Below are 17,582 nucleotides of genomic sequence, written 5' to 3'. Positions count from 1 at the left end.
CTGCAATGGATTTGTGTGTTGCCCATCTCGACTAGTGATTGAATGAGGCATGTTGAGTCAAGTGCTCTTTAATCCACAAGAATGCCATTGCAAGAACAAAGCGTTTCCAGCTGTTCTTTGCTGACAAGGACATTGTTTATTTGGGCATTCAGGTACTTTGTACAAAAATAAAGATGCAAGATATTAAGGGTGTGAGACAGCTTTGGCTCTACTGTTTATTCAAAACGTGTTTGAAAGCGCAGCAAGGCTAGATGCTCGCAGAACACCATAAATTACTTTCTTTACAGGTATGTACATGTTATAAACTATATGTGAAACTCACAACATACACAAGCGAGAAAAACTAGCATATATAAATTAGAAGCTTGCTTGAGGGAGAGGTGGGAAACAGAAGCAGAAAAGCATGGGTTGGGAGCTTTGCGAGGACAAGACATGGGAGAAGAAAAGTGGGATAAAAAAAAAATAAATTCAGAGAATCCTAAAAGGCATTTTGTTCCACTTTGATGGTCCTAAGCCAGACGTGGGTGACTAGAGCCAGACAATGCACCATTCACAAAACTCCAATGCCTCCAAGCACTAGGATGACAGCATTCTTCCTTTCAATCCCAAGCATTTGCTCACACAATGCCCAGCCAAAATCTTCATGGTCTTGAGCGGGCAAACATAAGTGCTGTTTTGTTCGATTCAACTATTCAGGCATACTTTACAGCAGTCAAAATAATCGATAATGGCTACTTAAACAACAGGCTCAGTTCTGCAAGGGTACTCATGTGCCAGTAGGCATGTGTGCAGTGCAGCTGCAAAGTTATGCAGCCAATACTTTTAAGAATGCTGTCAAAATGGGCCAATGATCCCTTGCTAAGGTCAGGAGAAGACCTGTTTCTCGATTCAGAAATGGCCATCTTTTTCTTATGGGGTCGTTTCTCTCCCCACTTTCTCTTTCCTCACCAAGAACTGCAGCAAACGGTGGATGGCATTGCCATCGTTGAATACTGGGCTGAAAGTTCTTAGCTGAAGAAAGTAGCAGCCTAGGCACTCTTGAGGAAATGCACTTTCCCTTTCAAAGAGGGGCAATAGTAAAAAGGCTGGCATCGCCTGAGACAAACGGCTAGTTTCCTAGCCTCAGGCCACTTTCGTGCTGTGTAAAATGCTGCTGACTGCAGCTGGCCATTGTGAGTGCCACTCTTTCACTAGGTGTCACTGATGGCAGCAAAAGTACCACAGTTGCTACCCGCAACTTGTCACAAAAAATAAAATAATAAAAATAAAATATTTTCAACAGCGGTGCACCGATGCTTGACAGTAGCATTGGTGAGTGTTTTGCACTGCCAGTGTCAGTCTCTTGAGAAGCCAGACCTCCGGCGGTCAAATGAATGTCCCACACCAGGAAGTAGCACGAGTCCTCCGAGAAGTCTACAAAGGCACTGACTGATGAGTGGCCACAGTGATTTGTTCGCCTTTCACCCCTTCTCCTTTTTACAAGGGGGCTTGATCAGCGGGGCCTTGGCACAGGAGTCTTCAGGACAAGTGCACTCTCCGCTGAGATGATGGGGAGAGCGTTGTCCCGATGGAAGTTTACGAGGTGACTGACACTCTCAAAAGTGCGGTCCTTTGTGCGAACCTGAGAAACAAGAGGAAACGCATTCATTACTCAGTGAAACAAATATGCAATTAGTTGTTTTTCTAGCATTATGTAGAACAAGCATATGACTAGAAGTTTGCTCATCTAAATGCCATCAAGAATGTCAGACGAAATCAACATATTGCCATTTCTTAAAAAATTTCAGGTAGATAATTTTTAAAATCGGAACAAAATTAAGATTGCCTACAGCCAACAGCACTGTACTTATGTTTTGCAAAAGTACAAGTGACGAGCAGGAAAGCCAGCCAGAATACAAACAATGCCAAACAGCTCAAGAGAAACTGGTAGCACTAGAGCAACTCCAACATGTGCCTCAGGAACATTTGCTTTTAACTCCTTGCCTCTACATGCTGCCGCTTTTGAGTGACAAGTGTTTGGCTGCTGAATATGAGTTGGTGGGTTCAGTCCGGACACGGTGGCTGAATCTCTGCACTGGTGAAATGCAAGAGCCCTCCACAATGCCATACCTGACAGCTCAGTGTTACTATTTCGGCATGTAAAAACTCACTGACAATACAGATTATAATATATACATCCTATTCACTATCATATTTGGCATGTGGCAGGAGGCTTTAGCATGGCAAATCTTATACTTCCCAAGCCGCCATACTGTTGCCAGGACTGACATGCTCAGGGGCCCAAAATATGCAGCATAAGGGGAAGGGTAGTGCAGTCCGCTTCTCTAAAGTCAAGGGCAACAGCCAAAGTTCCCCCACCACACCACAGGGTGCGGTTATTATCGGACTTGCTGGATAACAGGATTGTCTGGCTTGACAGGACCGCTGTCTTGTTGCACGCAATGGGAATGTTGTCAGTACTGCCATATAATGTCCAATATCTTGAACACGTAGGTGAGCTACGAGGGCCACCATAACGGGGGCTACTCAAGTACACTGATAATGAGAGCATGACAACACATGGCCATTTTTGCATTTTACCTCCATAACGAGACAGTCGGTCGCTGCAGCCAGGCATAAATAGAAGTAAATAAAGAAGCATAGCGCAGCATTAAAACTCCACTTTATTGCTCTTTAAAATTTTGTGTGGTTCCAGCGAGAGGTTGCTCTACCTAGTGGTAGTGTCGGTCGATTGTTTCACAACGGCGCTTGCCACATAAGCGTGGTAGGAAGCAGGCTGAGTGCATCTTGCATGATAATGGGGCTGCGAAAGCAGCTCCTGGAATTTTGCACAGATTTCACACGGGCCTCTCTAGGCCACGGATCACGGAAGCTTGACTAGCATTCCCAAGGAGCTCGACAGGCGCACTTTCAAGAAATGCATGATAGTGAACACGTCTAGATGTGTGCATGATAGCGAACGCGTCATTACCGATGTCTCTAGCGCGGACCGCTCGGCAGCCCATACACTGAATAACGATAGCTAAGGCGACAACACTTCCTTGGCACACCACATGCATGCGAGCTGGTAACTTATGTACTGCTGTTCCGCCCCTGAACTGCACGCAGCATACTGGTTTACAACAATTGGAGGACTGTGCGATCTCCGCGACTGCCTAGGCGAATGCGAGCTGCTCTTCTTACAGTGTGTGAAATTCTCTCATCAAGCGTGTTGCGAGAGCAAAGGGTGGTGAATCGGCAACGGCACATGAAACACATGAAAGTGCTTGGCCCTATTTGACACTTGGCACGAGGTGGCATTGGACGTGCAAGAGCACAGCATGTCGCCTCGCAAGGTGACCGCAGTGCAAATAAATGGTTTTGATGAGCTTTCATCACTCACATTATACGAAGATGAAAACGTTCCCAATTTTTGCTATCCCGAGACCACACCTCGTAATATATGGATGTATGTATTACATGCAGGTTTTTACAGTATGTCTGCATGAAGTTAGAAAGAACTGCACCATGCAAGAATTGTGTGTGTGTGCGGGACTGCGTGCTAAGGAGAAGACCTGTTTCTCGATTCAGAAATGGCCATCTTTTTCTTATGGGGTCGTTTTTCGCCCCACTTTCTCTTTCCTCACCAAGAACTGCAGCAAACGGTGGATGGCATTGCCACCGTTGAATACTGGGCTGAAAGTTTTGAGGCAATTTGGGTGGACAGCCAGATTGTCAAGAAACAGTGAACCTCCCGATTTATTGCTTGGTGTTATTTCTACCTGAAGGTGGAAAGGGGCTAGTGCACTAAGAGGGCAAGGAAAAAGCATGTGGCACTGATCTGATATGATACATCGTAGCAGAGGGTTCTGAACTAATTTAGACCTCCTGGGGAACTTTAACACACACCGACATCATACAGCACATGGGTGCCTTTTGTGTTCCATCCCCATCGAATGCAGCCACCACAGCTGGATTTAAACACAGGTACTCTGGCTCAGCAGCAGAGTGCCAAACCACTGATCCAACGCAGCGGGTGAAAGGCAGCCAATGGCATACCAGAGAGAACTCCCTGCCCACAGATTCTTGCATGCATGTGCCCTCAACGAGAACTTTGGGAGGCTGGAACTTACCACGCCTGCGGGATCAACAAGCAGCAGGTGTCGCCTTGCCCCATTCTGCATGCCCGTGAGCACAAACTGGCCCGGTGAGTTGTGTGACTCGCGTACCAGGAAATCCCCGTCATGAGCGAGGCGCATCTCGCCTTCCTTGCGGCTGATGGCGCCATGAAACCACGGCTCCCGCTCCAGAGTGGCTCGGTGCCAGGCCTCCTCTTGGGCCACACCACCTGCTGACGGTGCTACTGGAGCTGCATGAACAGGGATAAACAGATGGTGTGACTTTGTGTCATGCTGTGAATATATAGAACAACAGATGTAGACCCAGGGGCACCAAGTAAACACATGATAAAGCTCTGTATTGTATACCCATCTATGTTGTGTTTTCTAGTCGCGCAGGGCCTTCAAGCTTTAATGTCACATCAACTAGCCTGAACCAAACCACTGCCAGATATTAGAATGCCTATAAGAGGAGAGGAAGACGAGAACTCCAGCTACCCTCAATATGGAAAAGAAGCTGGCAGCTCAAAATGGCAAACACCATTGAAAATGACTATAACCAAAGTTTTGTCAACAAATCCAGCAACGAACATGTCTGCAGTGCATTTTACACAGCTGCACTGCTACTGAATGTCACCCCACTTCAGTTCCAGCAATAAAAAAAGCTTTACTGTCCACTGTAATGAAAAGAAAGCGTTTGGGCAGGAGTGGAGTAGTAGGAGGTTGACTGGAATACAAATCAAGTGTGCCTGAATAAGCCCACTGCAAATTATAACAGAGGTACTACTCACGCAAGTCAAATGGATCCAAGACGCCATTCTTGCAGAGCCCACCGTCCTGGACCATGTTGACGTATTCTGCTAACAAAAAGAAAAAAAGTGGAAAATATTTTGAATGAAAAAGCTCCACTATCAGGCTGGCAACAAACAATCCTTTGCTGGGAAGATAGAAGTGCGGCAGCACCAAATGCTGCCCAAAATTATAGCAGATTATCTTGAAGCTCACTCACCATGGCGTTGCACAACAGGTGCAGGCGGAAGTTCCTCGCCACTCAAGTCAATGAGGTTGGTGTCGCGGGAAACCTTGCGTGCATTTGGCTGTGGTGGAACGCCCGCAGGTATGCTAGGTAAACTGTGTAGTGCTTCTCTCGAGGATTCCTCGATGACCTGCAATGTCAACAAAACACCCTCATCAGATAAGATAAAATCTGCGTCCACACACACACACACACACACACACACACACACGCACGCACATGCACGCACACATGCACAAAAAAAGTTAATAAAATTTCAGTGAAATGAAACTGCCTGGGTAGAAGAAAAGAAAGTGCAGAGGAATTGCAACTATGTTTACCTCTGCTGCAGGATCGGTTCGGTAGTCGGGCAGTGGGGGCACTGGTGGTGGTGGTGCCTCGGGTGGTATCTTGCCAGGTAGGTCGTTGTAGTAGTCAGGATCATCTTTTGTTGGCACCACTGTTTCTGGCCTGCAAGCATATATATGCCACCACACGTGATTTCCTTAGCCCAGGAAGAATGGCAAAGCTGATTAAGAGGTGCCAATACTTGATGCAATCACTGTTCCACAAAAAATATTTTTAAACATTTGAACCACATAACACTTCATCAAAGTTTCCAGTGCCTTATCTTCAGTATCCAATATACTGAATTGACAAGAATGAAATTGTACTGTGCTTGTTTTTGCACTTAACGCTACTGACAGAGGTATGGTATTGCTTAGGCAGGAAAATTGGAAAACTTAGTGATCTGAAGATAATAATATGAGGTTCTTACACTGACCACCAGAAACTGCACACTGAAAAGTACAACCTGCATGCATCTCTATTCATTACGGCACCTGTGCATGGTTTTTGGACATTGAATCTGATTATGTTCTATCTTGGCAAGGCTGAGACTACATGAAAGCTAAGGGCCTTGGCAGCACAGCTGTATCACATTAAAAGTTGTAATTGAGTTAGGAAAATATGGGTAAAATCAATTGGTGAAAATGCCTTACATTATGGAATCACTTCACTTGGATACCTCAAAATCAAATAAATATAATCACTTAAGAATGCGTGGAAAATATGGTACTATATGGTGTTGCAAAGGGTGCCATAATAAAAATGACAGTCAGGTTGGCAGATGTTGTACCCATAGAAGAGTTAAATAACAAAACTTCAATTAAAGTAAACATAAAACTGGAAATAGGTGTGGAAATTTTTCTGCGCCATTTTTATTCAATGAGTAAACTGAGCAAGAATTGTGCTTCAGTTTGATTGCAAGTATGATGCAAGCACTAAGGAACATTTTTGTAAAATCGTTTTCATAACTTCTGTTTGTGACAGAGTTGACGTCAATGTTACCCTTTTTATTTTTTGCATCTTTCATCCAATGCCTGTGTTCTTAAATATTAAATATGGGTTACTGTAGAGAAAGTCGTACAAGCACATTTTGTTCCAACTTTGTCATTTTTTCTAACTTGCTTGTTTGGAATTGCTGGCTGTTAGTGCCGCACATAAGACAGTGTGCTTAAGCGGTGTGGTACTGTGAAAAATGTAACTCAGTGTCAACAAAGCAATGACAACTGCTGCTTTTTTTTTTTTTTTTACTGTGAAGATGAGCAGCAGCCCTCACCTAAAATGAAAAGTTTAGGTGAAACACTGCTCGCGTGGTCATCTTCCTCACCTCTTTGGTGGCAGCCCTGGTGGGGGTGCAGTGCGCATGAACTCCCGAAAACGAAGTTCAAAGGCATGCCCAATGGTTGAAATGACGTCCTGTGCCAGAACGCCACCCGAACATTCCAGCACGAAACAGGCCCGTGCATTCTGCCCGTCCTTGGCCACGTACGCTACGAAGTCTAGAGTCTCCTGCAAAATGGCACAGTTTTACTCTCCCAGTTTAGGGTAGGCATGCACTTTTCTATGGAGGTCAAGAAATACAAATGCATGCGGATTGGAAGAGAGATTTTGCTTTCAAGGATAACACATCACTTGCTTAGAAGTACCATTCCTGGTTGCCATGACAAGACAAATAACCTGGTAGCAAAGGGCGATTTTCGACAGCATGCTCTGATACAATGTTAACAGCGTATCATTTTATTTTACAAAATAATGAACAAGTCAGGTCATAAATGAGCTAGAAGTGTGGTATATTTCTCACATGGTCCCTTGCTTCACACTATAACACAACAAAGCAATCTATTTCAGTACATACACATGACAAAGAAAAATAAGAATGAAAGCTAGTTAGATGCTTCAAAGAAAGCCCCATAACCTTACAATAACGAGCAAACAAACCCTTCGCTTGATTTTGCCCATATGAATAACCAATATCAATTAGTATGGGCAGTATCAAAATCTTGCTTGTTATTTCTTTCCCTACACTAAGGTATCACAAAAATGCAATATAGTTCTATGGTTCCTACTTTTCCTCAATGAAAAATGTGAAACAATAAGAAGGAATAAACTTCACGCTTTTCAGTTATTCTCTTCCCCTCTTTAATGTACAACACTTCTTTAAGCACTAATACTCTACTTTCAGTAATAAGAAACATGTCAAGCTCACCGTATCACCAGCAGAAGCGAAGGAGATGTTGGGCATGCTATGGTCGGCGATCACTTGCCCACTCTCCACAATGGCCAAAGTGAGGTTAGAGCTGGTGACGCATAGAGTGACATTGGAGCCAGCATAGTCTAAATTTGGTCGATCAGCAAGCATCCTTTGCAGCCGCCGATCCACCTGCAAAGGGCAAATCATGCCATAAACTGCAGAAGTCCAACTAATAGTACACTACTAGCTGCACAGTAAAAAAAGAATTTCGGAAGACGAGTAGTATGTACACAATTTGAAATTATACCTCAGTAAACTTCAGTAAGTTTACTGAGAAAAAAAAAAAAAAACACAACTTGATTACCCACCTAGCCTGAATACAACAAAGGAGGGTAGTATTCATGTGCACACACACTGGTGCTTTGTTACATGTTTGCTGTCAGTGGCACTGGAGATAATGGCACATGATAAACGTGTTCTCAGCAGAGACAGAAAGAAATGTGGATCATGACTGATGTTGCTTTTGTAAATGAGAAATGCATACTGTCAACAGAAATTTCACCCTTCTGAACCAGTTAAAGCTGCAGCAATGCTGAAATTATATGCTTGTGGGGAGACAGATTGCTCAGCTCGACTTTCAGCATGTGCCCACCTGCTCGGTGCTCTAAAAAGGCCCGCAATATATGAATGCTGGCAGTCACACAGCTGTAAGCCAGTGTGCGTCTAATTTCGAAACTTGACGGCCTCGCTTTTCCTGGTCCAAACATCCGGCCTGGCAGTCGGACTTTCATTCTTTTCCTATGCCTGTCTTTTTGTGTTGTTTTTCGCTTTCTTCTACCAGGTCTGCTGAATGTGAGCACTGAGTCAGCAGCATTCATCTCCCTTTTCAACGCCCACGCATGCACACTGCTAGTTGCTCGAACAGGAAGCAGAAAAATAAAAAAGCATATACACGATACGTTTTATGCCAGCTGCAGATTCTTGGTGGTGATAAATCATTTAAAGTGCCTGAGCCTAGCTTTAAACACAGACAAACACCTGTAGAGGAAGCTGCACACATACATGTGGCTCTGTAATACAAGGCACTATTGGCTGCAACTATCACTCTGCTGATAACGCTCAGCACGGCAATGTGGCAGCACCCAGCTTGAAAGTGCGCTCTCTTCTCGCACACAACAGTGAAATGCAGAGATGTTTATGGGTAGCTAGAGTCAACTGTGTCAGGTTGTATGCTAAATACCCTTTGTCCAACAAGCAGCATCAACTACTGCTTCTTCACCGCGACTCTGGAAACCAGAATAGTGAGACCAAGTGCCCTGAGCCCCGGTAACCACCAGTCAGATACAATTTATGCCGGGATGGAACCTCTACCCACATACATCTGCCTCGAGCAAATAGACTGCTGCTGAAGTTTTCATCTTATTTAAACAGGCAAATTTTGCAACAGAATCATGAATTCAAGAATTTTTATGCCCCTGACCTCTTCAGAGGAGTGAAATATTAGTTGGCAGCTGCGACTGGCTAGCAGTGTAACTCAGGACCCTAAACGCAACAGGCTACCATTGTTAACCGCTGCTTAATTAAGTTGTATCCTACTACAGCGAATATCTTTGAGCAACAGCGAAAAGCAATGCCTAGTCATACAGCAAGCACAATGCATGCTGCAGTAGTTAAGTTAGCCCAAGATTTGTTTTGGTTCTTTAGGACGTTGCGATCCCAAATCACCAATCAGCCCCTTAAAGTCACACAAAGTTACTTATGCACAACAGTGCTTGTTTCTGTGCATCAGAAATTGCACACATTCCTAGTATTTTTAATCATCTCACCTTTCGTTTCTTATCCACAGGCCTCAGTCCTGCTGCTTCACAAACCCTAGTGATGCACTCTCTGAAAGTAGACAAACAAATTATATAATATTGTGCTGCACTGCTATGACATGGCAACAAACTGTGCTTCATTGCAATAAATGTTGCAGACAATAAAAAGCCAAACTCACTTTGCAATCAGCGACCTTGTATCAAAATCCAGGGACTTCATAGACATCTTGACATCAAGGCAGCCAATATACTGAAAAAAAAAAAAAAAAAAAGCACGGTGAAATTAGCAGAACACTCTGCAAGGCACACCATGCCAACAGTAAATAATGTTTTATTCAGCAGAGTGACATCGCTGAATATGAGCTACAACCTAAGAAATGAGCAGTCATCAATGAAGAAAAAGGGAGAAAAGTCAGAAAAGTGTACTATTAAACTAAGGTCTTACTCTCCACTACTGCTGCCTGCCTAGTGCACAATTTATTTAGCTAGCCATGTATTCACCCCAATTAGACAGAGAGGTAAATCAACTGTCATTTATATCCCACACATGTGCAAACACCCTTATTAAGCAAGACACTGGGCTAATCCCTTGCTGCAACCACAGATGTCACAACAAGAGGTCCAAAGGAAGCAGGCCCAGTCCACAGACAGCCACAATGGAGCTTGTGCACTGGCAGAGATCCCCATTCAGCCCCTATTTCTCCTCGCCCTGTCACCTTGAAAAGCAAGAAGCACACCACTCCCAATTTCTAAATGGCACAGCGCCTGAGCCTAAAGGGAGTGAAAAGGGAGGGCACAACAGGAGGGGGGCCACTGCATAAGAAAGCAATCCCCTCCCTCACCCATTCCAAGTAGTCAGCATGAGCTCCCTCTGTGGGCTCCACCAAAGGGACAGCTCCCCTTCTTCCCTCCCCCATCAACAGCTCTCCGTCAACCGCGCCTACTGCCGACTGTCTCGCTGTGCTGCCGCCGTAAAAACTCACAGGTGGCTTCTTTACAGCTCTGAACACAGAGTTTCCTTTGCGCGGGACGAAGGTACGAAGGTCGGGGGAGGGCAGGGAGCGTTCAGGAGAAGGCAGCAACAGAAAGCCCACCCTACACCAAAATGGCGGAAGATTGGAAAAAAAAAAAAGGGGGGGGGGGGGGGGGGGCACAGAAGCTGTGGGATGTAGTGCCAGCTGTTCTTTCACTCCGCGCAAACATAGAGAAAAGAACCTTCCGGTGGTAGGCGGAACCCCCCTTCGAGCTTCCCCCCAAACTCGCATCCCCATGTGGAAATGCGCCCAACGACGCCGAAAAACCGGAAGTAGAGAGGCAAAGCAGCTAGCACGCACGAACTCGGTCGTCGTCTGCTTCCGGTTTTACAACACGCTTCTTGTTACCGTGACACGCCATCCCACTGCCGCTCCTGCTGCCAGCAGCCATCATTTCGGCTTCCGATCTGCCCCGCAGAAGGGGCGAGGGGGCGCAACCGTGGCCAGAGAGGAGGACGGAAGTGCAGAATGCACGAAACGGACTGAAAGGGAGCCGCACGCTATCGCAGGACGCAAAATCGGCGGGCGGGCCCTGCTCTCGATGGACCGGCCGGAAAGTGTGCCGTGCAGCCGCCTTCTGCCGCGGAAGTGCTTTTTCTCGCTCCTCGATACTAGTGACTGAACGATGACGACCAGCCAAGAGAGTGCCTCAGTTGACAAGCCGGTCGACTCAGAAATAAGCCCGCGTGCCCGAGCAATAAATATCGTGCTAAACCAACAGCAATCGCTCCAAAGCGACCGGAGGAATGGCGCAGTTAGAAGAAAGCCAAATACGTACAATAAGCAAGCGTGGTAGCTCAGCGACACTGGAAGTCATGAGCCGTCTGATGTTGGTCGTCAGGCCGCTTCTGTTTTCATTGCCGACAAGCAACGCAAGCAGTCCTACCATCGGAAAGGATAGCCACAAAAACCCGGCCAATCCTTTCATGGGTCACAAGAGGAATCGAGGAACAGATGATCAACCACCCCACTTTCGAAGACGAGAATAACCCGCAGTACGTTTGCCAAAGTTGCCATGCGGTCCGCACTACTGAGGCGACGACACGCATGCTCGCGTTGCCTCTCGCGGCGGACGCGTAGGCCGAGGGTGACACGCGTCGGCGCCCCCGCGCTATTTGCAATCTTCCGCGGCAATCGGGCCACGAAATCATCCAGGCCGAGCAACGACGACAGGACGCGTGTCCCATTCGCGCGACGTTTCCTGCGTCGCCCAAAGTTGAGGCACGCCTCTCATGCGTCCCGTCCTAATAACGGAGGCCACGAAACGACGGCTACGCACTGCGACCTGCCTCAGCGCCACAGGCACGACGGTGTCACGAAAGAGGTCGCTCGATCAACCGCCAAGGGCCAACAGTCGATATCGAGTTTCGCGAAAATCTGACAGCATGGCGCCGATAGACGCGCGCCACTACTGCTGGTCTGCAGCGTCCATGGGATAAAGTCAGCGAGAAGAGTATAACCGCATCCCTGCATGGGTAATCAAGGCCATTAGTCAGAGGACCCCTTTTTCCAGATCGAATCCCGGCCTCGGCGGCAGCTTTTCGATGGAGGCGAAAAGCAAGGCGCCCGTGTGCTGTGCGATGTCAGTGCACGTTAAAGAACCCCAGGTGGTCGAAATTTCCGGAGGCCTCCACTACGGCGTCTCTCATAGCCTGAGTCGCTTTGGGACGTTAAACCCCACAAACCAACCAACCAACCTTTTTCCAGAGACAGTATCTGCGGCCACATCTCGAGCAAAGTGGCGAAGAAATCGACGAGGCAGCGAAAAAGAAGTGCTGTAGTGAACGGCTCCGGTACAATTTCGACAACCTAGGGATTGCCGAAAACCCCGGCGCCGTTCGCTTTTCGCCTTTATCGAAACGCGGCACGAACCGCTGGGACATCGTGGCGGGTACCAGTGCTCACCCTGACGGCGTACGTGACTCCTGGTCCGAGCACTTGCTGGTCCGTGTGCAGCCATCCCCGGGCGGGTCGGCTCACGAACCCCGAAGGCGCCGGGTGTCCGGGCGTCCTGCCTCCGCTGGGACCCCCCAGCTGGGACCATGACGAGGCCGCGGTGGCCATTCGGCTCCCGCTGCGGCTCCGGGGCGCCGGACTCCGGCTGCTGCTCGCCTCGGAGGGGTGCTGAGGCGGCGACGGTGCAGCGAGGGTCGGCGTTGCTACCGACGCAGCGGGGATCGGGAGCGAAGATGCGGTTATCACAGCAGAGGAACCGTTAGAAGATGTCCGACTCGCGGGACTCGGTGCGGGGCTGATGGGAGTAGGAGGCGCCTGGCACTGCGGTGGTGACGACGACACGCATGCGCTCCTGCAGAGAAGGAAAATAACACCGGTCATTACGAGGCATACGCTGGTGGTCTACTTGTTCGTGTGCGTACGCCCCAAAATGATCGCCGGTGCCATCGCTCCCAGTAGGATCAGCATGGTACACAATGCGAGGTCATGGACCACAGCACGCAGAGGCACTTTGACGGCCCAAGGTTATGACAGTATTCGATCCTCACCCCTGTGGCAGCCGCGTGTAGCGCTCAGCGCCGTCGGCGAGCGCTGCGTCCTCTCCTCCTCCGGCGTTGGCGAGCAGAGAGGATCCCTGGTGCAGGAGCGCGGGGTCCTCCTTGCGGCGCAGGTTGGCCTCGAGGTGCCGAACAAAGGAAGGCGCGGGCCCCGCGCCCGGGCCCTGCGCCGCCCCGCTGGCCCCGGCGCCCGTCCTCGCTCTGCGCAAGACGCCGCCCACGCCTCCCTCCGAGACGCCGCCGCCGCTCAGCAGGGAACGCTGCTGTTGTTGAACCTGCTGAGACGACTGGGGGGACTGCCTGGAGGGAGACTGCTGGTGCTGGTCGCTCCGCCGCCTGCCCAGAGGGCCCCCGGACTTGGTCGACTTGGTTCCTCCGGTCGACTGGAGAGCGGCGCTCTTCTTGCCAAGGGTTCGGCCGCCGCTGGTGCAGCAGTCAGCCAGGGCGACGCGCACAGGGTCTGGAAATGGAACACAAAGAAAGACGCCATGGTTGATGCGAAGCAGACCTCGACTCCGGCTATGAATCATGGACTGACTGCAAACGTTTGTCTGCATGAAAGGATTGGGTTTCCCCTTGGGTTATAACTTTCTCTGGGGGGAGGGAGGGGGGGGGGGGGGACGATCAGGTGCCATGAGTTAACGTACGAACGGCATATGTGGCGTCACGAAGGGGGCACGGGGGAATAGGCGAAATGAGGGGCTCGTTGTGACATAAACATGAAGTAGGCCAGCTTCATACCACAAGTAACGTAGCACAAGAATCTGTCAGGACTCCTGACATCCGCAATGAACTACCCGCAGGGACAGCAGCACATACTCAACTTCGGAATGGAAAATCAATAATTCTGGTATTTTTCGCTGTGAGCTAGGTGTGTCCGTAATCACGCAAAAGAGGCCCACGAAAGCAAGTCGACAATGTTATGACCATCTCAGACTGAGAAGTATACACAGCGAACTGTTTGAAGTTGGAGACACGCTTTCCCAACACCAAGCTCCGCGCGCACTAAGAAATACAGCGGAGCGTTTGACGATGCGCACCGTCACCTACCGCACCGTAAACACAAGAAAAACATAAATAAACCCAGTTGACACTCACACTTTATTTCTGTGTGTCTGGCGAAAATGTACTCATTGACGGCCCTCGGTCTCAAGGGCGAGTCAGTCACGCAAGCTGACGAATATATATATATATATATATATATATATATATATATATATATATATATATATATATATATATATATCGCTATCTGGACGACAGAAGGCGAAGATCGCCTCAACGTGTTGTCACATGCGTTGTAAGCCCACCTCGAAAGAAATGTCCAAACGCATCGGGATACGACAATATGTTGACCTGACAGTCACACTGGCCGGAGCTAGCACCCTAAACCCAATAAGGATACGCGCATTCAATCCAACCAAGGAGTGGATAAACGTCTCTTCTCCGCATAGTCACCAACCGAGAAGACAGCCTCAAACTGGTGCACGCGCCTGTGGCCAGCCAAGCCACCACCCGTCACGCAAGCAACAAGAAAGGAGACAAACCGACGTCTTTCTCGCAACAAAGCAGCAGTCGGGCTTCTCCAGAGCGCGGCGCATGGCTCTGAGCACAATTGAGACCCAGCTTGTTGCTCAAAAATGAAGGTTCGGCACTACCGGTCAGGCTCTTCTCAATCGATTGGGGTAGCAAGATAGCTTATGGAAACTCTCCCGAACGGTCCCCGTGCCGGACGAGCTCCGCACGACATTCACGGTAGCGCCGATCTACTGGCATTACGTACCCCACACTTCACCAGAGCCGAGCAAACAATCTGAACGGACACCTATGCAAAAATACAAGCGACGCAGTCAATCCCAGGATCAATTCACACCGCACGAACATGCCAGTGCATCGCTCAGGAGCGGCTCGGTAACGGACGAGAAGCTGCCGTAGCTCTTGCGGTCACACACAACCGGTCGCTCTCACGAAACTCTCAAGAGGCCTGCCGTTACTACAAACAAATGCAGAGTTAGCTGAATTCCGGTGTCCACGGCTTTCACTATGTAAACCGCAAGAGACACCAGGTCAGTCGCAGGTCAGATTGAAAGCAATCCTGCGCGCTTACACCTCCCCTGGTTTAGACCAAGCGCCAAGGTTTTACTCAGAGTTGGCACGCGCCACAGCTGTCAAGCTGTAGGAGGATGAAAAGGCGCTCAATATCCGCCCGGCCCCTTAATTGCCTTCCGATGACAATCTCTACGCGCAGCAACCGACGACCGTCATTATCTGGTCGTAATTGGACCGCGCATAGCACTTGCGAGCTTTTTTTCCCAGCCGCCCCCCTTGTTTAGATCGCGAAGGAAAGGCAGCCAGCCAGAAAGCTCCCGGCACGCCTCGTTTTTTCCAGCAACGGCCAGGATGCGTAGCGGCGGTGCAGAGAGGCGCGGAGACGCTACGCCACGTGACCTGTACACACACGCACACACAGAGCCGAGCGACTCGGGAGTTAAACCGTGTGCGTTTCTGTGGAGGAAGAACAGCACATGTGCATAAGGCGGAGTCTCGAGCAATGGTACGTGGTATAATAATTGCGAAGGAAAAAAAAAAAAAACAAAGAACGAAAGCAACAACATTTTGAGTCTAAGGAAAGTGATATATGCACCGAGCAGAAATAGTGAAAAAAAAGAAAAGCTAAATAAAAACAAACACAAAAAAGAGAGCAGAAGGCGCGTGCGCGATAGACGCTGGAGCGGTTTAATGATTCACAGGACGGGAATGCTTTCGCTGTTGCGCACAAGGGAGGAGCGAAATTAGAGCAATCATATCAGTCAGGAGGCGAAGGAAGATGGGAAACAAGGCGATGAACAAGCCTGGCGTAAACGTGAGCGCGCGGCGAGTCACAAAGGAGAAAAGCGCGCGAGACCGATCAAGACGGCGGCCCGGCCGCAGCAGTAGACCGACATGCAGCTCCGAGCAGCAAATGCACCGCCCTCCTCCATCCCCCTTCTTCATCACAGGGGGGGAAACACCCGGAGAAGGGAGGCACGGCGTAGTAGCATAGTAGAGGTAGAAGGCGCGCTTCCCGGAAACAGAAAACCCCACTTCCGGTCAGAGAGCAGAGCCGGGGGAAACGACGGCGCCGGCAGCGGAGCCGCGAGAAAACACCGGAAAGCGGAAACGACCATGTCGGTCTCCCTCTTGAGAAGGGCAGCTCCGCCGCCAACGCTACGGGAGGCGACAAGTGTGCATGCTGCCGGCGCAAACACATGCGACGTTTCGCGCTACAAGTCACGAGCAGCTCCAAGCTACGAAGGAAAGCCATTTTTGTTGCGAGAATAAACTGGGGTTGAAATAACTAGACGACCAGAGGTTACAATCCAAGGATGTCGAATACGCTGTTGGCGTGCTTCCCTCGCCTGCCGCACATTAGCACAGAAGGTAGGAAGCTCGTTTGGAATACTGCAATAAAATAAAAAAAAGAGAGAGAGAGGAGGGGGTGCTCCTATGAACGCTCGCTTTACGGCATCGTCTCGTCTAACTAAAGTCTAACTAGTCTGCCTAGCTGTGTTACCACTGCGCACCTAAAAAACAGTTTGGTTTATGGGGTTTTCGTACCCAAGCGACTCTGGCTACTATTTAGACCGCGTGGAGTACTTTAAAGTGCGTGTACAGCCTTTTAAAAGTGTAGATCCCAGGGGGTCTGTTTCTGAGCCGTGTAGTGGCGCTGATTTAGCATCAGTGGAGGTCCATCCCATTGGAAAGGGGTAGGACAAGAAATCTTACCATCAAGAGACACGAAACACGGAAATGCATTACAAGCCGCAAGAAGGGGCTCACACACGTTTTGCGTTTCCCCGCCATCGAAACGTGGTCGGGACTGAACCCGCGTACTCCGGCTCAGTAGTCTTGCCACGGCGGGGCAATAGAATGAAGCCACCCAGGGGGCAAACTGTACCAGTCACAGAAGAGAAACAGCATATGCTGTTAGTGGGATATATTGATGCCCGCTTACAGAGGACATATTGCTGTCCTCGTGTTGTGCCCACTGCTTTCACCACGTCAGTAAATGAGACGCTTCTACAAAACGCGCTACGCAACTCGCCAGTTGCGGGTTGCAGAGAAAGCGGTGACACACGCGCCGCGCTGACAGCGTCAAACGACACCGGCTTGCCGTGCGCTTGCAGTCACGGTCGGAAAAAAAAACATCGGCTTCGGGAGTCGCATGACCTCAACTCGATGCAGTCGCTGGCGTAGATGGAACAGCAGCAGATCATCATGCGCTGTCGCTAGGCGGGGCTCTCCGACATCGACTGCAGCATACCGGATGGAACAAGCGACAAAATGCGGAAAGCTGTAACTTCCACTTTAAAAGCAGGTTGAGTTTGCTCATGACAAGAACGAATCATTGGGATGAAATCCGCTATCCGAATGCCTTTTAGGCATCCATAGAGAGAAGTATTGAAAAAAGTCTCACTCCTACTCACGAGTAATCATTGGCAGATTGCTGCGCATGAAGCCAAACGGGGATCGACCAGCATGAAGCTAAACGACCAGCAATGAGGGTTATGAACCACTTCGGTCACCTGTG

The 17,582-nt window shown here is 49.0% G+C and overlaps 1 protein-coding gene across 2 annotated transcripts in view; it reads right to left on the bottom strand.

Annotated features, from left to right (window-relative positions):
• Window positions 1-443: 443 nt before the first annotated feature.
• Window positions 444-17,582, bottom strand: part of Shc (SHC-adaptor protein) — a 40,516-nt gene continuing 23,377 nt past the window's right edge. Inside the window, exons 2-12 of one of the 2 annotated variants that reach the window (XM_084593775.1) lie at window positions 13,004-13,472; window positions 12,405-12,807; window positions 9,645-9,715; window positions 9,475-9,535; window positions 7,664-7,837; window positions 6,785-6,966; window positions 5,454-5,583; window positions 5,107-5,263; window positions 4,889-4,957; window positions 4,113-4,348; window positions 444-1,621 (exon numbers count right to left, since the gene is read on the bottom strand). In XM_084593775.1, coding sequence (XP_084449901.1) covers window positions 1,493-1,621; window positions 4,113-4,348; window positions 4,889-4,957; window positions 5,107-5,263; window positions 5,454-5,583; window positions 6,785-6,966; window positions 7,664-7,837; window positions 9,475-9,535; window positions 9,645-9,715; window positions 12,405-12,807; window positions 13,004-13,472 — 2,081 coding nt within the window. In that variant the 3' untranslated portion in view covers window positions 444-1,492. The remainder of the gene's footprint in view (window positions 1,622-4,112; window positions 4,349-4,888; window positions 4,958-5,106; window positions 5,264-5,453; window positions 5,584-6,784; window positions 6,967-7,663; window positions 7,838-9,474; window positions 9,536-9,644; window positions 9,716-12,404; window positions 12,808-13,003; window positions 13,473-17,582) is intronic. The other variant, XM_084593776.1, reaches the window with a different exon arrangement.

This window comes from Amblyomma maculatum, chromosome 2, assembly GCF_055883805.1.
Source record: "Amblyomma maculatum isolate TAMU_Amacu chromosome 2, ASM5588380v1, whole genome shotgun sequence".
Lineage (NCBI taxonomy): Eukaryota > Metazoa > Arthropoda > Arachnida > Ixodida > Ixodidae > Amblyomma > Amblyomma maculatum.
This window is presented reverse-complemented; position numbering and strand designations above follow the sequence as displayed.